Genomic DNA, 23855 nt, shown 5'->3' on the forward strand with positions numbered 1-23855 from the left:
TTTCATTAGAAGAACAGATGTGCTCTATCAAGCACCTAAGTTGTCAATGTTTGATTAGGTACAGCCTGCAGTGACAATTAACATGTGTGGATTCTAAAACAACCCCACCATTCATGGCTACACATCAGCATAGCTCAGGTCATGAAAGACTTCAATGTCATGTAACAAAATGTGCCAGCAAAAGTCCAAACAAACAATATTTTTTCTGATCAAAGTAACGCATTTGTGGTTGAATGAATACAACTATTATGACCTCCATTAAATTTGACAATTGTTTTTATTCTGTTCTTATATCAGTGACCACAACATACAGTATTATCTGATATAGTAGTAGACCCTACAATTGTAGGGTATATAGTCTACAGAAGAATATCAATAATATCAGTTGTTGCCATAGAGGGCATAATAGTGAGTTTGAGTGCAGAAATGTACATGTTTTTGTTCACTGTCAATTTTTGTCCATTGATTCCTAATAAAATGTTGAAATGAAATGTCTTGGCCATAGACCACTGGTGAATAGTTCACAGTGACTCCCTACAGAAACCCACTGTGATCTTCACCTACAGAAACCTACTGTGATTCTCAGCTATAGAAACTCACTGTGATCCTGGCCACAGAAACCCACTGTGATCCTGGCCACAGAAACCCACTGTGATTCTTGCCTACAGAAACCCACTGTGATTCTGGCCACAGAAACCCACTGTGATTCTCGCCTACTAAAACACACTGTGATTCTCGCCTACAGAAACACACTGTGACTCACTCCTACAGAAACCCACTGTGATTCTCGCCTACAGAAACACACTGTGATTCTCGCCTACAGAAACCCACTGTGATTCTTGCCGACAAAATCCACTGTGATTCTCGCCTACAAAACCCACTGTGATTCTTGCCTACAGAAACCCACTGTGATTCTTGCCGACAAAACCCACTGTGATTCTTGCCTACAGAAACCCACTGTGATCCTGGCCACAGAAACCCACTGTGGTTCTCGCCTGCTAAAACACACTGTGACTCACTCCTACAGAAACCCACTGTGATTCTTGCCTACAAAACCCACTGTGATTCTCGCCTACAGAAACCCACTGTGATTCTTGCCGACAAAACCCACTGTGATTCACGCCTACAGAAACCACTGTGATTCACGCCTACAGAAAACCACTGTGAATCTTGCCTACAGAAACCCACTGCAATTCCAGCCAACAGAAACCCACTGCAATTCCAGCCAACAGAAACCCAATGCAATTCCAGCCAACAGAAATCCAAATTCCAGCCAACATAAACCCAATGCAATTCCAGCCAACAGAAACCCAATGCAATTCCAGCCAACAGAAACCCAAATTCCAGCCAACAGAAACCCAATGCAATTCCAGCCAACAGAAACCCAATGCAATTCCAGCCAACAGAAACCCAATGCAATTCCAGCCAACAGAAACCCAATGCAATTCCAGCCAACAGAAACCCACTGCAATTCCAGCCAACAGAAACCCACTGCAATTCCAGCCAACAGAAACCCACTGCAATTCCAGCCAACAGAAACCCAATGCAATTCCAGCCAACAGAAACCCACTGTAATTCCAGCCAACAGAAACCCACTGCAATTCCAGCCAACAGAAACCCAATGCAATTCCAGCCAACAGAAACCCAATGCAATTCCAGCCAACAGAAACGCAATGCAATTCCAGCCAACCGAAACCCAATGCAATTCCAGCCAACATAAACCCAATGCAATTCCAGCCAACATAAAACCAATGCAATTCCAGCCAACATAAATCCAATGCCATTCTCGCCCACAGAAACCCAGTGAAATGTACTAAAATCAAATCCGTGAAACTAAATTATGAAACTAAATTGGTTATGGTTTACTTTTAATATTGGTATCTTTGTAAAACACATACTCATTGGCCAATTAACCCATTGTGATGCTGTCATTATGACCATCAATACGATAATTTGTCAACAACTAAACAGTATACATATAAAACCAAAGTCCACTTGAAAAGGTAGACAAAAAACTTTCAGTGAATGGTGAAAGTAAAAGGGAAACTTTATTTTCGGAATATTTAGTTAGTGTCTGGGCAAACTTCCAACATAATAATATAGGCATTCTCCCATGAATAAAAATAACAATATCAATGACAAGTTGAAGTTGATGATCAATCAAGCCAAGTGTAAACACAGTTCTAACAAACCCAAAGGTCTGCCCTCTTGGTTTTTACAAAGCGTACATTGGAATATTTAGAAGAGAGAATACGTCAGATGCATTTCAGTTCTAACGACTCTTTGTAGTATAACTAATCCGTGAAACAAACAAAGACAAAAAAATATGTATGCAGACTGTACATAAAAAGTCTGGTAGCTTTGTGTTGGTAAAATTCTATTTGCTTCAGAGTAACATACAGAGATTGTACAAACAAATAAAACACAAAAAATATAGCAATTTTGACACACATTGCTAAAAACAAGTATCTTTCACAAGAGGTTATTCCATAGAGACATACAGAAGACATGAGAGTACAACTGTTTCAGTCTCCATGGAATGTTATTTCAATTAATTTGGTAAGTCAAATATTATTTATTGACAAGACAAAATGTTACAAAATTACTATAAATATGGTAAGAAGTCAGTTGATGTTAGTAATAGTTTTAGCAATGAATTAAGTACAAATTCACTGATTCAACATAAAATTATAGCAACTTATAAGCAGAACCAATACATAAGTATGTATCAAAACTTGGGAAAAAAATGAAATAAAAATTGCAGTTCATTGCGAAACTACTAAATAATATAATGTAAATATAGTATAACTTATAAGACAGAAAACACAAAAAACAATACTAGTACATACACAGATTAGTAAACAGAAGCAAACACAATCAGACAAACAAAAACACTTTAAATACTTATACCAGCAATTAAATATAAGCAAGAATATTTTCCAATTTTTTGGGTGAAAAATGCATCAGAAAACGCAGCCTTTTCAAATGAAACCATGTCTTTCATAATAATAATAAATTGCCAAGTAATCGCAAATGGACAGTAACAGCTTGAATACAGAAAATATAGCAAGATTAAAACAATTTTTTTGACTTAAAATCCCAAAAATTCTTATTCTACATGTCAAAGTAGTATATATAAATATAGTAGTCACTATTGAGTAGTTCCTGTAGTGTACAGACTTGAGGCAAACAGTGGTATCCACCCAAGCTATCAAAACATATATACTGTTTTCATTAGCAAAGTATCAGAATAACTAGCATACCAATGTATTGTTCTGATGAGGAGTTCATTCTAACAGGTGTCATGCAGCTATTGAATTTGTGAAAAACCTGACTCCCTTTGTAGAAGCCGCTGATACAAGAAGCACTTCAAAAAAAGACACTAACACCTAACAAATGCAAATATTTAATTTCAATAATGTCACTTTAGATGCCGAAGTTAATTAACCTTTGAGTGGCCGAATTTCCCCGGTCCACATTTCTCTCTATTTTGTTTACAAAACTTTTTATCAAACAAAAATAATTTTCTATTGTCTACAAGTCTTCATCAAAATTTTGGACAAATTATGAAAAAATTATGTGGGTTAAAAATTTTTGAATGGAGACAAATGATGGCCTTGATAATATTGATAGTCAACATTTTAATTTTCATAATTGAAAGTATAATTTGTGAATATTGAACATATTTTGCAAAATGGAAAACATAGTAAAACTACTGTGAGCTTGCTTCAGTTAACGTATCTGTAAATGACTGTTAAACAAACATAAGAACGACCCGAAAGTCATTTATGTACTAAGCTTTTAGAAAAATATAGGTCTTTTAGGGCTTGCAGACAATAAAATCTATAGAGATTGCTTAGATATCCGTCTCTTCTGAACACACATCAACAAAATCATATCACTTTTATTACCAGTCAAAGGCATTTATAGAAAAATTAGCCTTGCATATCAACTCCTATTATACAAGTGAATATTATATAGCTTAATAATTATATTTTTATCAATGTAATCCTGTTCATTTATTATAAAAATAAATAAACATTTAGAAAAGTACATGCATTTCAAATTGGAAGTTCAAATACATATGTAGGGCATGGTCACTCCCAGGACTTGTACTTGATGCCCAATAAATTTGTCTTGGTGCCTTTGATATTCCCTATATTATTCCTTTATGGTTAATGCTATTTTATAAAATTTAGCCTAAAAAATGAGTGCCTAATGAACTCCAATAAAATGGCATACATGTATAGATATTACAAGTCATTAAAAACAAGTCATTGAAAATGACACAGTCCCTGTTAAATTTTGGAAAGTTCTCTTTGTGCTTGTCATATTAAAGCAGAGGGATTGTCACGAGCCTGTCCTTGAAACTTGAGTTCCAAGTGGCGTATACATCAGATTGTTTATTTACATCAAAACACGTGTTCCGTGTAGTAGTAATATGGCCAAAAAAACAGCCGCTATTCGTCCATGTTTGATCTAACTATGAAACACACTGATATGTATGATGTATGTGCCAAATACGAATGAAAATGATACATAAATTGTGCAAATACAATAGTAAGGCCAACAAGTCAGATGGCTGTCAATCGGCCATCCTTGACAAGATTTTGAAACAAATTGTCATGGACATGCATCCTAACATGTATAAAGTACATGTATGTGCCAAATTTGAATGAAAACTGACAGAGCACGCATAAAGAGATACCGCATAAAAAAACAAAAAACAAGATGCCTGCCAGTTGACCATCTTTGATCGAATTGTGAAATAAATCGTCATGGACATGTACCCTAACATGTATAATCTATGTACCAAGTTTGAATGACAACTGACAAAGCATGTCCAAAATACAACATTTTCAAAAAACAAGATGGCTGCTAGTCAGTCATTTTGAATCGAATCGCTAAACCACTGCATGTGCATATGTCCCACATAAGGTACTAGGCACATGCAAAGAATGAACGCAATCGGTCCACAGGATTCTGAAATATGACTCTGGACAGACTGACGCACGAACGAACGACCACAGGGACGGACGGACAGACAGACTCAGGAACTCAGGGACGGCCGGGGACATATATCCTAACATGTATGATCTATGTACTAAATTTGAATGAAAACTGACAAAGCATATCCAAAATACGACATTTTCAATAAACAAGATGGCTGCCAGTCGGCCATCTTTGATCCAATTGTGAAATAAATCGTCATGGACATGTATCCTAACATGTATAATCTATGTACCAAGTTTGAAAGAAAACTGCCAAGGCAAGTCCAAAATATACTATTTTCAAAAAACAAGATAGCTGCCAGTCGGCCATTTTGAATCGAATCGCTAAACCACTGCATGTGCATATGTCCCACATAAAGTACTAGGCACATGCAAAGAATGAACGGAATCGGTCCAAGGGATTCTGAGACTCCGGACGGACGCACGGACGGAGACCGAATTATAAGTCCCCGTTTTCGGACTTCGTCCGAACAGGGACTAATAACACAGTCCCTGCTGGTATTTTACAATATGATTTCTTATCTAAATACCAAATATTATAGATAATCTGTGAAAGAATAATTTCATGAAATTGCAGATGAAAGTAATGACTTATTTCAATGTGTTAATTGAAGTTATGGTGGGTATTTATGAGCATTTTTCTATACCACAGTTAATAATTTCATTAGGTAATGTATATCACATCTTGTCTATTAATCTACTTTCAACAAAATCAGTCAAGGTACATCCAAGATATGAATGAGACCACATGAAAATAATAACATATTTCAATTAAGAACTGAAGATCATTAGAAAATGTACAAATCCGAGAGAGGTCTACCTGAGATACCTATATGTATAGTATCAAAGCAATCAGATTTGTCGTTTTTAACAAGTCGAAAATATCACTTTTTACCAAAAATGACAAAAATATTCACTAAAATTAGAGAATTGAATATATTATCATAAAATAAACAAATCTGAGAGACGTCCACCTGAGGTACCTATATGTATAGTATCAAAGCAATTGGACTATCAAAGCATTCAGGCTTGTAGTTTTCAAGAAGAAGTCAAAAAAGTAAAATATTGACACGGACAATCACTCGTATGATAGGTTTGAACTTTTTTTTTTTTTCATATAGCTTAAACAATTGGGAAACATGAATTCTAATGTACATGTAGGACTCTAAACTAAGGTAGACAACAGAGGTCATTCCCTACATTGTATGCCCCACCCACCTGACTGCCTGGATGGTATTTCATGTATTGAAATGTTTTAAGACAACATTTGCAAACCACCAACTTATATCCGGTGCTATCACAAAAGAAAACATTGAACAGAGATATTATTGAAATAGTATCATATTCCATGCTTCACCATAAAGCTCAGTAACACAAACCAGTACATGATTGCTATAACTATGTATCTGTATAACTTTTCTTTAGCAATGTGATTGCATTGCTGGGTAAACCTTAACAGGTGGCAAAGACCTCAAACTCCTGTGAAAGTTTCAAGCTACACAGTAGTAATTCATTACTCATTGTGACACAAACACTGAGATTTTTAAATTGCACTGTGGACAGAAATAGCACATTCACTTTACTATCGGTACTATTGCCACAAGGCTGGCAAGTGGGTACAATTATCGGTAAACAATATATACGCACTGTACACAGTATACATACTGGGCAGACTGGAAACAAACCTAGTCTCTTAGAAGTTGGACAGACATTCTTACAACACATTATGACTATAAGGCATGCATTATATGACAACATTGCTACTGACTATTCTTTCACAAAATAAATGGGAAAAACGAAAAATAGGTTGTAAGTGTTTAATTCGTGAAGTTGATTATTATCTTTATATCTATGTTAAATTAGAAATGTAAAACTTTGCAACTACCCGGTCTCCATCTGTCTATAGCGCCCTCTAGTGGCAGGATTCTTACCTCTTGCAGGATTCCCTCTACCTCGTCCTTTCTGTTGTGACTGAGCTCTGCCTCTACCCTTAGACACGACCTCCTCTTTAACCATATCTATAACCTCATCTGGTATACGTAAATATTTTATTGTACTTCCTCTAATATAACATTCTGGCATTCTCCAAAACTTGTCACCATCCTATTTAAAATAAGAAAGTTAATAAATACAATTATCAATTAATAAATAAATAAATGAAACAAGGTAGTCTCAATACAAGATAGGAAAATGTATTTTATTTTACGTCAGTGATTGCTATACACAATCTTATATTCAATTCAATTGTAATTTAATGCAGTGAAAATATATCCTATTTTAAGTTAAAACAATTCAATTCTAATAGCTCCATCCTGGTTATTACATTCATAGGTGACAAAATTTAGTGTTTACGAGTGTAACAAAATGTTGTATTGTAACTAAAGTATTTTATTTATTTCAAACAGAACACAGGTACACTCACTCACAGACCTGGATAAAAAACAAATTACAGAAAAGACAAAATAAATAAATTAAATCAAAACAGAAATACATAATACATTACATAGTTTTAAAATTCCTTGACAAGGCAAATTTAATTAAAACTTACAACTAGTGGAAAAATGTTAATATTGCTATTTCATTGTAAGATGACAATTTATTAAGGTTTCTTAAATTTATACACGGAATACAAAAACAAATTTGACCTAAATGACTAGAGATGTCATAGTGGACGTTAATAGCTTTATGTACAAAACACAACTCAATGGATCTTCTTTTAGTATGTAGCTAGGGAATATTTAAAATGTAACAATATATGAACTCTGACCTAATAGCATGAATATGTATTAGTAACTAGTGAGCATGTGCATGTTTCGTCATCAAAGCAACATTGTGTATGATTACCGGGGGGTATATGGTTAAATGTTATAGAAACTCTGCTGTGGTGTTGGTTAGTTACTCAATCAACATAAAGAGAAAATATTGAAACAGATATCCACATGGCAAATAAAGCCTAAAACTACATTGAACACTTTGGAATGTATATTCAAGATTGGAAAATTATGGTAAGAAACATAGCAAAAGTGTGAAACAAGAGAGGTTACCCTATGATGTCATTCTAAGTCATCATCAGATTACTTGGCATTTCATCTCTTCAGTTTAAACATGTGGAAGCATTTAACTCAGTGTACTGTGAATTTCCGGGATGTTTGAGTGTTTACATGTACATGTAACTGGTAAATATTTTAAGAATGTTGCAGTGAGGAGGTTTTCTTTATGAAAGTACTCTGGAAGTTTCACCATTTTGATGTAGAAAAAAAGAAGCAGAATAAATACTGCCCTCTAGCAGCATATTTTGTAAACTTTTGTTTATTGTAAGTTTCAAAAAGAAATAGACTTGATCAGCAACACCAGTGTTCATTTCTGCTTCCAAGGCAAAATATCTATATATAATCCCCACGATATTTTTTCATAGGTTGATGTCAGTAGACGTGGATGGTTACTGTCAGAGATTTGTATCAATCTGAGCCGCTGGCCAAGATTGACGCTACTCTGGCGGTGATCACATACAATGAAAAAAGTGACATAACACTGTGGCGATATGCGTTTTTGTTCTGCCCAGTCTTAAGTGTGGTGATAAGCAAGTTATGCATGAGATAAACATATTTATTTAGAGACAAATAAACTTATTGTTAAAAGTATCTTTATTTTATAAGTTTACTACCTTTGCGACTGCCAACCTGGAGTTAAATTGCAATTATCTCAGTGATGAGAAGACAATGACACTGTAAGTTTTATAATCTGATCATGCAGGTTTTTTACTATTACATTTGTGAGTTGAATAAACTTCATTTTCCTTTTGCTGCTTCTAGTTCTTGGCACAGGGCTTTGAACAAGTATATTTTTTTATCTTTTTCTCACATGACAGTTATATTGTATTAAAAAGCATTTCATCAGTTACAGGGGTTATTATATCATATCAGTGTCAGCCTAACTTTCATGTAAACCTGTACAATGATTTCAGGGTGTTGTCCATACCATATTTATCAACAGAAATAAAACCTCCCCATCCTATTATACTAGTATTATGAATCAGTAATCTCGGACTGCATAGACCATACATGTATACGTGTTGATCAGAACCAAAACATACCAGCGTTTTCAAACAAAGTTTACATAACCACTAGATCTAGTATCATTTTGCTGTAATGCTACTTGCACTGACCACTAGTTCTGTGTTGATTTCAACACCCATACATAGATTTACATACAACCTAACAAAGTACATAATGACAGAGTGCAAATTTTCAGATTAGTAGGGGTGCAGAAAAAAAGCCTCAGTTAAAAAAACACAGAAAATGATGTCCCAAAAAAGAATTATCTGTGATTTGATTATCTTTACTTTTTACCACGACTTTTATTCATTCTGAAATTTTTTCTACATTCTATCAATGGAGATACATTTGAATCTATAGACAGTTCACATAAAGCCATGACACCTGAATTCCACAACAGGGCTGGCAATAATATGCTGACTGTAAGCTAAGAAGGACGCTTGACTTACCCTAGAAGTACAGATGACTTCTCTAAGATGAATATTCATCCAATTATCACACGATACCAAATGACCGTTATATGTTTCACCATTCTTCAACTCAACAAGCTGTAAATAAACAATGAGGTATTTCATAATGTACAGTTCAGCTACAGTACAGATACCATGCAACATATCATTATTTTCACATTTGTACTATGCGTTTACTGCATTGGAATCAGGTATTTATTTATTTTCACATCACTTATTGATTGCATTTGGATTGCACATTTATTGTCTTTCCCTCGTTATGCCTGCATTGTATATTTTCCGTTATAAGCACTGTAAGCACAGTCACGCATATCCCAGCAACATTATGTTGTTTAAAGTGTAGGTCAAGAATATTCAAGTCTTGGGCTGTAATACTTTTAATAAACATTTTAATAACATTCTATGCGTGTTATTTTTTTGCAATTCCTGTGACATAGAACTATTACACCATTGTGAATATTTACGGACATAATAAACAATGAGCAAACATAAAATGTATTTCTGTTGAAATATAATTTAATAGGCTAGGCTCATTTACAGTTCATCTTTATCACCATTTCTCTCACTATAACCTTGGTTATCGGTAGTTTGAATTTGGTTTGGTCTTGAAGCCAGGTTTGGTGCATTGAAGCCAGGTTATTTTTGAAGAAAATTTGCTTAGTGATTAACATGCATCAGTAAACTAAATATTTCACCAACACAAATGTTATAAACAATTTTATTTTTCCATTATTTTTGTTTGTACTTTATTATTTAGTTTGTCAGTTTTGTTGTTTTTCCTTGGTTATTTTTTTCTCATTTTGTTTGTCTTTCTTCACATCTGTATTGCATATTATTCAAAATGCTAATAGGGATACGAAAGCAATAAAGATCATTATTCAAGTCAGAGGCGGGGTCTTAATAAACGTTTTCCCAGGAATGTGAGTGATACCGAGAATTTCGCCGGATTTGTAATGAAACCTAGAAAGGGAACGGAATCAATTCCTTGTAATCAACACGGACACTTACCATTGGGTGGTTAACAGCCGTCCGAAGTAACGATAACGGCAACTGAAAGTAAATTTTTAGCACATGATTATTCTTCAAATAATAACGCAATAAAAACGAGTGCAGCGAAAAGTTTCGGATAGATAACACTATTAAAACGAATTAACAGTATTTTTACCTACCATTTTGTATATACTGTCGTACACTAACACTCAAAATGGCCGCCATACGCATGCGCCGAGTAGAAGTCGTAAACTGTTACAGTAAAATGATTGAAAAATGCTTTTTTTCTTCAATAAACCCTCCTCCAAATAATATAACATAACAATTTGACATATTAACAACAGCTGTTCTTGGTATCCGAATATTAAGTATTTGAGCCGGATTACGTAGAAAATGTTAGAGCCGTAAAAAGGTGACAACAGATTCTCCCTGTCAACTTCCGGGTTTAGTGACATGTGCGCTTTTATTCGTACATGTACAAAGTACTAAGTAACACGTTTTAAATCAGAGCTTTTTCAGCCTTTTTCAAGATGAGCTCAAAAAGAAGTATTAGTCTTGAAGATGGCACCGCTGTGGATAGTCCAAGCAACAAAACACCAAAGAAGTCGGTCACGAAACTAAACATTTTGCAACATCAAGCCAATATAAATGGAAAGTATTTACAAAAAAACCATAAACAAATTATCACAGACGCTTTTCAAGATCATAAACATTGTGAAATTGGTAAGTAGTGTAAAATGATGGACACTCTGTATACGATTATAATGACAGTCACCTCGATCACAGTATCTGTTATATCCAATATTCGCATTTCAACAAATTGTGTTATTCAATTCAAAGTTTGACAAAAGTTGAAAAAATTTGATAATTTGTCGCCAGTATATTATTCAAAGTTTGAAGAAACTTGGTCAAAATTTTTCTGAAAAAAAGTCGTTGGATATATCTGATTTATTGGATAGTTTTGGCATTATTCAACGGGCAACAAAATAAAAGAAGAAAAGAAAAGGAAAAATCATACATATCTGAAACTGAATAAAAATACAATTGACAACAGATCTCATGGTGAATTCATACTACTTTCATTTCTATGTTTCCAAAGATGTTTAAGAAATAGTAATTTATGTCCTGTAACTACTGTGTTACAGAATGTACTCTTTTATAAACTCAGCACAATTTTTCAATCAATGAATTCTGTGTTACAGTATGCCCTCTATTTTTTCACTGCCAGATATTGGGTGCACATGCTAACCATGGTTCTAGCCCCCCTATAACAAAGTATTTAATATGCAATGAAATATACAGTAAAATGGTGAACAACGAATAAATTTAAACTATTGCCATGGTAGCCATTACTTATATCTTCAACTGTACAATTTTGAAAGATGAAATTAAAATAAAATGATAATTTGAATTGTCCACTATTCAAAACTGATGTGTACTTTATAAATAAACAATAAATATTGTTGAAAAATAGTTTCCTTAGTTTCTGTTTCTATTGCTGCAGGTACCAAAGTAATAATATAATTTGCTTCAATTGGAGAATGACAGTTTCTCCTCCTTTTATTTTCTAAAAACCCTAGGACAACGTGGTACTTTTATTTTTTACAGCTGAAATTGTGGTCCACAGTGAACCATTTACTTGTGTTCAGCTGCCACATTTCATACAAGATGGTAAATTTTTAGAAGGTCTTAAAGATGAATTGCTCGATTCAATATTCTACGAAAAGTCCAACGACCTCTACAAGTTTCAACAGGTAATATGTCAACCCCCCAGGCAGGTTACTTGGTTAACCCTAGTCTTACCAGCCCCACATAGTACATACATTGACTTGACCACATATTAAAGGGTGGCAGTCGTCACGCCGTGTCCTGTTCGACTCATAGCAACGTATACAACGCGTGTAAAGTACATTGTTTATTTACATGAAATTCGAACACACGCTGCGCGACGACCACCGCGCTTTAAAGTTTAACCCTAATCTTAACCATGTACTTTTACATTAAATTGACCACATAAGGTTTAATTTTTTCCAAATAGCAATATAAAATGTTTCAAAATGCAACAACTGTTTTTCTATCCTAGTCAGATGATTTGAAGAAATGTTCTTCTCCTCATGTTAAAGAACTTAGGTGAGTTGTATTCAGTCTGAATATTTCTTCCTCTTCAAATTAATTTAATTATTTAACACATTGCAGGCCTAGACTCTAAGAGTAGTGCTATAGCCTTGAAAAAATAAAATTGCTATTTGACAACTAAATTGTAACTCACTTGCCTTAACCTTTTCACCACCAGACTTTCTCACCCAAATTTTATGCTTAATATTTCTGGAAAATAAACCCAAATTTTGGAGCCACCGACAAAATTCGAGTTTTTACTCAAACAATTTACTTATTTTTTCAGTCTTTTGAAAGAAATTGCTAGTGACCATAAACAGGACTATTTTGTGATGAAAAGTGGGAACTCGTTGTGAAAAGGTTAACAAACTGAAGTGAATGTGTAGGCAACATACATTTCAGACTAGTGAGTGTAAAAGTTAACATCAAGCCTGTATTATTAACCATTACTGTCACTTGCTAAAATAAGAATTTCAAGTGCAATGTGCAGGGTTTGTGATTATTTTATTCTGAAATTCAATTATAGTTCTTTCTGAGGAATGTAAGCAGTCAATATTCTAATCTAAATGAATGAATGTATCATTGAATGAATGTTACTGATTATTAGTCAATCATGCTCTCTTTAATGACTTTTTTTTTTACCTGGTCATGTAGTGATCCAAAATGTGATTTTATCTACTTCAATGCGTGCATTACACCGATTCACTGTCTTCATATACGTAGAATGTTTTTATCTCAAAGATTATGTGTTCGCACACTAAATATTTATAGAATCATTTTATATTTGAGAGATAACTGATGGAAAAGTTATTACCCGTTGAATGAATTTTGAAAATAAATAATAGAAATCTTGGTTACTTAACCCATATATATCATTTTTTTCACAGAAATTGTATCCTTATCATTATTATTATCTACAATCAGTGTTTTGTCTTTCTTTCAGAAAACTTTTATATGGAGATTTTCTGAGTTGGTTACGAGATGTGACTGGCATAGCACTCAATGATACAGTCGACATGACATGTGCAAAGTATGAATATACAGGTAGGAAGTCACACTATGATGTGAATCATTTAATTCTCACTGCTAAACAATTCTAGCTGACATTAGCAATTGTTTATTTTATCAGGTTTTTTTTTTACTGAATTCATATAGATGTGTTACTGTGCCATGATGATGAGTTAGAAGGGAGACGCATTGCATTTATTTTATATCTTGTACCACATTGGGACATTAAAGACGGAGGAAATCTAGACTTGTTTGAAACCGATGGTAAGTGACATCTGAAATGCTGTAAGATAAAGGCCTAGCACCCTCAACTAACTTTAAGACGATTATCACATGTATATGTATATTCAATACACTGAGAAAAATCAATTTGTAATAATATTAATAACTTTATTATAATCATATCCTTATTATGATGTTGACTTAAAAATAAAGAGTACAACAAAAGATGCTATGAAAACAAATATATAAAAAATATAAAACAATTATATAAAAAATATTAAAAAAATAATGGAATGTATGTAGAAAAATTTGTGACAAATATTGTAATGAATCTACACTTATAATGATGAATTGTATGGAAGTTTCAATCTATGTGACAATAATTTGTTCCTACATTTTTTCCTACAAATTTAATTTCTAATTATTTTTACAGAGCATGGACAACCAAGTGAAATTGTGAAATCTTTAGTTCCATCTTGGAATACTCTGTCATTTTTTGAAGTCACACCAGTGTCATTTCATCAGGTACTTACCTCACCCACAGATTACCAGTATATCATCAATAGTCAATACTGGTTCTAAGGCTACCATTGGCTGAAGTCATTTGTAATTGTTTCTAAAATACTAGTTGTAGAATCCTTTTCTGTTATTATTCAATGAAAATTATCTTCAAGTGTCTTTATCTAAAAAACTACAAGCTTTATTGCTTTGATACTTGGTTCATTTGTTCATTTTGTGGTGATATCTTTGTAATTTTTGGTGAAGATTTTTGACTTCTTGTTGAAAACCGCAAGTCTCATTGCTTTGATATTATACATATAGGTACTACAGGTATACTTTTCTCAGATTTGTTCATTTCGTGATGATATCTTCAGTTCCTTAATTGAAATTTACATTGTTCACAGCGGAGCTATCTCAGCCAAGAGGCTGCTTGTTTTATTATACTTGTAATGTTTTGTCTTGCGTGGTAGGTTTCTGAAGTCTTAACACAAGATAAAACCAGGTTATCTGTAAGTGGATGGTTTCATGGTCCTCCAATTGACAGACCAGCACCGTTTATAGAACCATTACATGTATTACAACCTGCAGTAACGTTTCAGGTAATACTTGATATTACTGTAAAATACTTTATTTTTTTGCTTGAAATTAATTTTCACTGAAGGAATGATTCAGTGAATATAAAATCCTGTGAATATACCTTTTCTCCTATATTTTACAACTTGTCTCTACTAACCACCCAAAAAGTCTTTTCAGCGAAAATTAATTCCAGCTAAAATAAAGTATTTTACAGTATTATACATTTGACTTTGGAAACAATAGAATTCATTGTTTGTTAAACACTGTATAAAGTGTTACAGATGCGTTCGAATGTCTTCCTTTTTTTAAAATGTCCATTATATTTATGTCACATACAAACGCTTTCTTTTGTTTAAGTCGGACGCAGCACACTGTAAATCCAATGTGGAATAGAATCATGTGACTGATTTCTAACGTCATGTGTGTTGCTATTTTGCACTCAACAAAGCTATGATCAGTAAATGTAGCCACAAACAGTACTCATCACTTGTAACCTCAAGGCTAGTTTTATATATTTTGGTTCACAGAATGACAAACTAGGTGACTGGTTGAATCCAATGTACATAGATATGCTTATACAATCTCAGATACAAGAAAAGTTCTCAGAAGATTCTGAGATTGAACTTCAAAATTTTCTCAAGGTACAGTTTTCTACTTCAGCATACAAAACCCAGTGAATAATTAATTAATTGTTGTATTAATTTGACATGTGATTTTATCGTATTTATCTTAAAGATCACCATAGCTAATATTTTGGATATTGGGTCATATTTTGGGAGATTGCTAGAACTAAAACATTTTATCGATTTTTTTCTCAAAATTGTGTAGTACAATTTGTTCACGTCCATGCCTGGCATCAACACAGATCATATAGTTGAACACAAAGCTGATGATTCTATATTTGTTATTATAAAACATCATCATAATTAATTATGTGTTGAATATTCTTGTATTAGGAGGAGAAATATGAAGCAGTCTTATCTGCAGTAAAAGAAAGTGCAATAAAATGGGTAAGAAAAGGCCCAGCAAATAAGAGGTACATTACATAGTATGTTTGTGCTTTACTGATATACTGTAAAATACTTTATTTTAGCTGGAATTAATTTTCGCTGAAAAGACGTTTTGGGTGGTTAGTATGGAATTTATTTTCACTGATTGTTGATGAGTTTAATGTGAAATATAGGAAAAAGGTATATTCGCTGGATTTTATTTTCACTAAATCATTCCTTCAGCAAAAATAACGAAAATTAATTCCAAGCGAAAATAAAGTATTTCACAGTAAAATGGAAACAGAAGTATAAGATAACAGGGATAAATATCTCTTCTCATTGGAGTGTTTCAAAAGTTTTTCCTAATTATTAATTTGAACTCATCTAGCATTTAGATGTTTTACCCAGTAATTTTTTAGAAATAATTACAAAATTAACATTTCCATCGGAATCCATGTTAAAGAATTAATTTTATAAAAAAATAGATATCGTCCATTACAATTTTCTACTCAGTTATGGCACCCATAAGTTCACCATTTGTAAACAAATGAAATTTTGATGAGACTTTTATTATATAAACCAACAGTAAATGGCTGGAACATCATCATATCCATGAATATTTGAACCATGTGTAAAAAGTAGTTCTGTAAAAATAATTTACAATTAGTCCATATTTTTAAAGAGAATGAAATCTATTCATGTGTTTTAATGGTGCATGTGGCTAACCACCTCAAGAATAAATAAAGATATGCGACTGAGATGCTTTGCTTTGCTTTGCTTTGGGCCAATAAAAAGATATTTAAAAGGTAATTTTTTATGTTTGTCTTCTGTTACCATAGAAACTATGAAATGGCAAGTGACACGAGTCTTCCAGGAATCTTAAAGGAATGTATAGAAGTATTGAAATCAGAAGAAATGTTTTTATTATTGTCTAATTTCACTGGTCTACGACTACATGAATTAGCACCAGACAGTGATAGTGAAGATGATATGAGAGGAGATGACTCAGAAAGTGTAAAGGCAAAGGAAGGTATAAAATCCAATCTTTAGGTAGTGTTGCATGATTCTCCATTAAAACATTATATTGTCTCTTAGAAGTAAATCTTTTAATAAAAAATGCATATTTTTTTTCCTGTATAAAACTTTTAATTTGGATTATGTTAATTAAATTTTAAAAATACAGTATAATAGTGATTCATAGTTCTAAATAATAAAGTCACAAAACACAGAGGAACCTTGGAAATGTTTGATTGAAATGAGTGAGATTATCGCCACATTTGAAAATGTAAAATACTCATATTACAAACTTTGCTTTATCAGAAATGGCCTGAGATGAGCACATTCCAATCTTTCACAAACTCACTCTTATTTGCATTAGGATTTCTAGAAACTAGAAGATTAACAAACATTATCACGTATAACACCTATATAAATCTTGATGTATTTGATGATTTACTTATTGAAAGCTTTATTACATTGTCCACCAAGGCAGAAAGGTTTGTCAATTTCACTGTGGGTGTTATGTAACTTTGTAAAACTGTATTTACAGAGACAAAAAAGAAAGAAATTAATCCACGATGTCGAAGTGAAGTAAGACGATGGAGGCATGGTTCCTATACATTACTACATGATACTGATACAGAGGGTGCTGAATATGCACTGGATTGTATGCTGTTTTTAAACTGCAATGGTAAGGCAGTATTGCAAGTAATTAGCTGCAAGTGGGTTTGTTGCATACAATTATAGAGGTGCCATCAGATGTGGGACATTTTATATGAATTCTAAATTGAATGGTGACTGGCTTAAAGTTACATTTCTATTTTGCAAATACCGCTATGGCAACATCACCCACAGACCAAGCTAAAAATACATGTGTTCAAGGGATTATTGTATACTAAAAGCAGGTATCCTGCTCTCACTTTCCCATCTTTTTGAGAGTCTTGAAGGGTCTTATCCCGTAGACAAACTTATCTAGAGCGCCCTCTGCTGACACATTTTATCCATACATCCTCAAACTTAGATATGGTGTTAGTCATTAAGAAGTTAAATTTGTATTTTTGACTCCCATGTGCGAAGCACAAAATGGGAGTCTTTGCAGTTAGTGTGTCTGTATGTGTGTGTGTATGTGTGTATGTGTGTATGTGTGTGTGTGTGTATGTGTGTCCGACTGTTCCACTGCTATCTCAAGAACCATACATCGGTTTTTGATGAAACTTGGTGCATAGATGCTCTGGGCCAATGCGCAGATTTGATTAGGTTTTGGTAAAAATCCATGCTCGTTAATTACCTAATTTGCATGATAATTAGCTAATTTTTAGCTGTTCTATGACTGTTCCACTGATATCTAAAGAACCACTCATTGGATTTTGATGAAACTTGGTACATAGATGCTCTGAACATATGCGCAGATTTGATTAATTTTTGGTAAAAATCCGTGCATATTAATTACCTAATTTGCATGATAATTAGCTATTTTTTAGTGGTTCCATGACTGTTCCACTGATATCTAAACAACCACTCATTGGATTTTGATGAAACTTGGTACATAGATGCTCTGAACTAATGCTAGGTTTTGATTAGTTTTTGGTAATAATCCGTGGACACTAATTACCTAATTTGCATAATGATTAGTCAATTTTCGGTTTTTCCACTGATATCTCAAGTACTAATCATCACATTTCAATGAAACTTGGTACATAGATGTCATACGACACTGCACAGACCTGATAGTTTTTATGGTAATATCAGTACATATTAATTACCTAATTTGCATAATTAATTAATTTTCAGCATTTGATATAAGTAGTTAGCATTACATTTCAATGAAACTTGGTACTTACATACTTAAGGACTATGCAGAAATTGATTGTTTTCGATAAATATTTGTGCATATTAATCACCTAATTTGCATAATTAGTTAATTTTCAGCTTTTCCACAGGTATCTCAAGTACTAATCATCGCATTTCAATGAAACTTGGTACATAGATCCTTTAGGACTATGCAGAGACCTGATTAGTTTTAGAGTAAATAATTGTGCATATTAATTACCTAATTTGCATAATTAATTTTCAGCTTTTCTACTGATATCTAAAGTACTAATCATCACATTTCAATGAATCTAGAATTATGCAGACCCAATTAGTTTCCGGTAAATATTTGTGCATATTAATCACCTAATTTGCATAATTAACCAACTTTCACACTGATATCTCAGGTACTATACATCACATATCAATGAATGTACATGGATGCTGTAGGACAATAGACAGACCTGAATAATTGCGGGTTAAAATCTGTACATATTAATTACCTAATTTGCATAATTAACCAATTTTAAGCTTTCACACTGATATCTAAAGTACCGTAAAAACTCCAAAATTTCGACCGGTTTTAAATAATTGGTGTTAGATATGTGACGTGTTTTTAGAGTCAAAATTAAGGTGCATTTTCGGACGGTCGAATTTTTCAGAATAGAAATCAGCAAATGAAAAAATGGGGATGATAGTGTGCTTCATTAGTTTTTAAAAAATGCAATGTCCGTCAATTGACGTAAACTTCCTCATGTTTCACGGTAAAAGCAAAGGTCGTGGCCGAGTTGTAACTCAAAATCTAAACAAAGTCATCAATCAGTGAGTATTATGACATGCAAAACAAAACATCAGGACGCGGAGAAGAGGTCAGCACAAAACTAATAGGTCAAAAGACAAAGCTGTCTCGCACTACCTAGAAAAACTTGCGAATGTTCGAAGTACAGGTATCCATTGGACAAAAGATACATGGAAGTTTAGCAAACGATCTCCCCGACCCAGTGCAATGTATCCGGTTAGAATCAAAGCTCACGTGTCCCTTATTTGAGGGACCAAATTCTGCCGTAAATTCGCCCTTGGATTAAAAAATAAAATGGGATTTAAGAAAATAAAATGGGACTTTTAAGGTGTATTTTGGCGTCATTTTTCGGACATTTCAATCAATCCTGCCGGCTAAAATAGAGTCTAAGTTTTACCGTAGTCATTGACGTTTGTCTATTCAAGAGTACACGTGTATGATTTTTATCGTGACTAGCCTAGCGTGAGCGGGTAAGCTTCCTTTCGAGAATGAGCTGTTATCACTGTGAACAATGTTAAATTATTCTTCAGATGACCAGTTTATTTTTTAAAAACAACTAATTTTTTTATTTAAAAAAAATCATGCCGTTTTCGCATCAAAATCCAAGCCAAAACATCGTACTACAACACCAATCTCTTCCGCATTGCGTTCAATAACATTAACATATTTAAATAAGCTATGGTAATTTGAACACGTTGGCATCATCCAGCTTTTTGATTGGTTAATTAGCGATTTGACCTATTTGACCTAAGAGAACATGGCGGATATCCTACAGCATCAAACGTTTATACGAGACCGGAATCATTCGCTTACGATGAAACTAAGTTGACTTTTATTTGTATTTCATAACCATTCAACAAATTTATTTTGTGTACATTATTATAATCACTACTGAGTACAGTAATAATCAACAATTCAGAAACGCAGCATGCCGAGATTTTTGTGTTCGTTTTTATTTCAAACTTCGTTTATTTAGAATATATTTTCGTTACCAATAAAATAAAAATCTCTCAGTCAATCAGAAACCCGGATTCATGCCTTCGAGGAAGGTCCCGTTTGAACGCTCACATCGTTTTTTTTTTCGTTTGTGGGAAAACTAAAACTGGTCGCAATTTTCGAATAAGAATGAGTCGGCAATTTTTAGTGGAATCGAAAATTTGGAGGTAAATAAAACACCGAAACCCGGCAAATAAATAGGCGATCGAATTTTTAGAGGGGTCGAAATTTTGGAGTTTTCACGGTACTAATTATTCCATTTCAATGAAACTTAGTATAAAGATGCTTAGGACAATGTACAAACCTAATTAGTTTGGGGTAAAAATCTGTTCATATTAATTCCCTAATAAGCATAATAATTCATAATTTTTTGGTTCTAATCACATTTCAATTAAACTTGGAGACATAGATTTTCTGTTACATTGCGCAGACCTCATTAGTTTTACACTCAAATCTGGTCATATTAATTTTCTGATTTGCATAATTAGTTTTCAGCTAAGTAATTTCGAATTATATTTAATGTGTCTCCAATACTCTCAGCACATGGGAGTTCTTTCTAAGCTTTCTTTGATTGTTATTTCAGGTTGGGAGAATGATTATGGTGGTTATGTGTCTTATCTCGCTAAAGGTGAAGATGAAGAAGTAAGAGACACACCAACATTATATTAGATTTTAGGTTATTTGTCCCTATTCAAAGACAGTCAGAAAATGGAGACTCAATCTCCATAAAATTTATCTCTGACATGCCTGGACCGATTCCATTCAAATTTCTTACAAACAATCATGCATAATAAGATACATCTGTTTATTTGTTTCACAATCTGATTCTTTAAAGATGGCTGATTGGAGGCCATTTTGTTTGATGAATGCATTCCTGGAGCCAGAACTCCAACATGCCTAAATGATCACGTTCAAACTTTACAAGTACATCATATCACACATGTGCATTCATTTCATAGTCCAACTCAGATTGGTGGATTTAAATTTTCAATCACAGCTTAATCAACTGTCACTCGTGGTATTTTGGTGATTCTCTTGTGGTTTTCATAATAACTGTACAAGAATGAATATTACATGTACCTATCTAATTTGCATATTTTGACTCGTATCTCAAAATTTGAAATCATGCATATTAACTGCTGATATTAGTTATGATTAGTTATGATCAGATTAGTTAGCCAATGGTTCAACAATTGAACATCATGTTCAATAAAACTTAATTAATTAGCATAAATTAGGTAACTTTCTGATATCTCAAGAACCACATACATTTAATAGATTTAAATGTTTGGAATAAAGGTGGTTTAGGATACGCAGACCATATTAAACCATTGATGTACAATGTGTTTATATGTCTGTGTGTGTGTCTGTTCCACATGTGCTTATTGTAAATTTAAATGACAAAAACAAGTCTATAGTCGAAATATTTCAAAAAATATTTCAATGATTTTGCATGCAATAAACACAATTTTTGTTCAATGTGTATTGAAAGATGTGCTCCTAATACAGTATTCTTTATTTGTGCTTCATGCCTCCAATACTGTCAACACACAGGAGTTCTTTCTAAGCCTCCTTCGTTTATTTTCAGCTTCTTTCAGTAAATCCAGCTGACAATTCTTTGGCATTGGTGTACAGAGATAAAGAGACACTACGATTTGTAAAACACATCAATCAGAAAATATCATCTATAGCAGAGAAAGATATGGAAACAGCCGGCTTTTATGATATCACACTGGTTTATTATGAATAAAAAGTGACATCACAGTTAAGTGTTTACTGTGACAAATATTTGGCTTTTGTAGTTGTATACAAATGTATAATTTATGGAATTATAATTCAGGTATGTTATAGTGCATTATTCAAGCATTTGTGATTTACTTTGCCTGTGATGAAATGAAAGGTGAAGTATAGAGATTACCATGTCTGTTTAGCATCATCACCGTTGTCTGCTAACAGTCTTGTGCCCACGATAACTCATTGTACTTTTTCTCAGCAAACTTGTTTTTATTATCAATCAATCTATAATCTCGGTGAATTTCAATGTTCATTACTAAAAATTTTTGGGGAAATTGGTGAAAATGTATCTACAAAATCAATCTGCATTGGTTTAACATTAGCTACTTTATACTAGTGTTTCTAGAATTTCACTTATAAGAATGCACTTGAAACCTATCTATTTACAATATATCCATAACACCTAATGGAACACACAGTCTTATACTGTTACTCTCCAAGGCATGGATTGCATTGGAATATTTGTGGAGGGAGTTTTGATACGATAATGAAAAGAATTTGCTTGAATATCATTATAACAAGTTGACTCATCCTTGTACTAACATGAGATCCCATTCTAATATCTGGGGTTCAAAAGGAAGAATATAGTTTTAAAACAGTCCTTGCTCTAAGATTTATTATTGTGAGTGAGTGAGTGAATGAATGTTTTGATGTGTTGTATAAATAATTTTTCTCCAGCCAAACTTTTAATATATATATATATATATATATATATATTAATGTTTGGGTAATTGTATACAATTCATGTTATATTCTGTAAGGGACATTGGCATTAACACAGTTTATCTTAAATTAATTGAAGGACAACATTTATTGATGATAGACATATTCTTGTTTATTCGTTGCTGATATTTATATCACTAGGTGTGACATCGATGATACTCTGGTGATATGCATTTCATAAATTCCGTATTAGTACAAGTGTGTGATATGGTATCGGAATATAAACAAATTGGAAATGATTTGAAACATGCACAAAATGTGGAGCACGGCAAAACAAAAGAAACATGTACCTGGTAAAACTATTGGCATGTAACAATTTTGTGCATTTTTGCCTGCCAAGAAGTTCCCATTTCCTCTCTCCAGCGTGTATCACCAGTTCGTATACATGCAATGATTCATACAATTTTCATGGGATTTCACCAACAGAAATAATGACAACTTTAAATTGGGCATAACCAAAAGTACATTAAATAATAATTATTTTATTAAACCTTAGTCAGCGAAATCGTTTACATACAAAGCATTATGTTTTTAAGACGAACAGACATGAAGTACACATTTGGTGGCAGCGTTAGTACACAGAACTGTGATAAATTTGAAATATTTGCTTGATGTGTTACAATACTTTGTAAATAAATGCATCTAGTTGAAATATATAAATCTGTGGCAGCACATTTCTGTTCAATATTAATAAATCTTGGTAAATCCTGACTAACTGGGGGATTCGTAACAGTAGCATTTATTTCCTTGTGTTTTTGGCTTACCACGCGATTTTCCAACCAATTTTCTGGCGCCGC

At 33.2% G+C, this 23855-nt stretch overlaps 2 protein-coding genes across 2 annotated transcripts in view; one reads left to right on the forward strand and one right to left on the reverse strand.

The window, feature by feature from the left end:
- The window catches only part of LOC144344202 (U6 snRNA-associated Sm-like protein LSm4), a 30140-nt gene extending 19364 nt beyond the window's left edge, over positions 1-10776 (reverse strand). Inside the window, exons 1-4 of the mRNA XM_085503093.1 lie at positions 10707-10776; positions 10546-10587; positions 9517-9615; positions 6944-7115 (exon numbers count right to left, since the gene is read on the reverse strand). Coding sequence (XP_085359219.1) covers positions 6944-7115; positions 9517-9615; positions 10546-10587; positions 10707-10709 — 316 coding nt within the window. The 5' untranslated portion in view covers positions 10710-10776. The remainder of the gene's footprint in view (positions 1-6943; positions 7116-9516; positions 9616-10545; positions 10588-10706) is intronic.
- A 172-nt stretch (positions 10777-10948) lies between these two features.
- On the forward strand, positions 10949-22329 carry LOC102801400 (prolyl 3-hydroxylase OGFOD1-like). Its single transcript, XM_085503094.1, has 13 exons — positions 10949-11250; positions 12136-12281; positions 12611-12657; positions 13586-13686; positions 13798-13914; positions 14306-14397; positions 14844-14972; positions 15477-15590; positions 15906-15985; positions 16778-16968; positions 17488-17628; positions 21125-21183; positions 22130-22329. Exons 1-13 carry the CDS (start codon positions 11058-11060, stop codon positions 22289-22291), a joined length of 1572 nt encoding a protein of 523 aa, XP_085359220.1. The 5' UTR covers positions 10949-11057; the 3' UTR covers positions 22292-22329.
- The last annotated feature ends 1526 nt before the right edge of the window (positions 22330-23855 follow it).

Source organism: Saccoglossus kowalevskii, chromosome 9 (assembly GCF_978046115.1).
Source record: "Saccoglossus kowalevskii chromosome 9, keSacKowa6.1, whole genome shotgun sequence".
In the NCBI taxonomy this organism is placed as follows: domain Eukaryota; kingdom Metazoa; phylum Hemichordata; class Enteropneusta; family Harrimaniidae; genus Saccoglossus; species Saccoglossus kowalevskii.

Bases quoted from the DNA above. Each gene is read 5' to 3' on its own strand.
- LOC102801400 (XM_085503094.1), top strand. From the start codon at position 11,058: ATGAGCTCAAAAAGAAGTATTAGTCTTGAAGATGGCACCGCTGTGGAT. The intron at 14,398-14,843 runs GTACTTACCTCA...CTTGCGTGGTAG, and splicing joins CACCAGTGTCATTTCATCAG to GTTTCTGAAGTCTTAACACA. The intron at 16,969-17,487 runs GTATAAAATCCA...CTGTATTTACAG, and splicing joins AAGTGTAAAGGCAAAGGAAG to AGACAAAAAAGAAAGAAATT.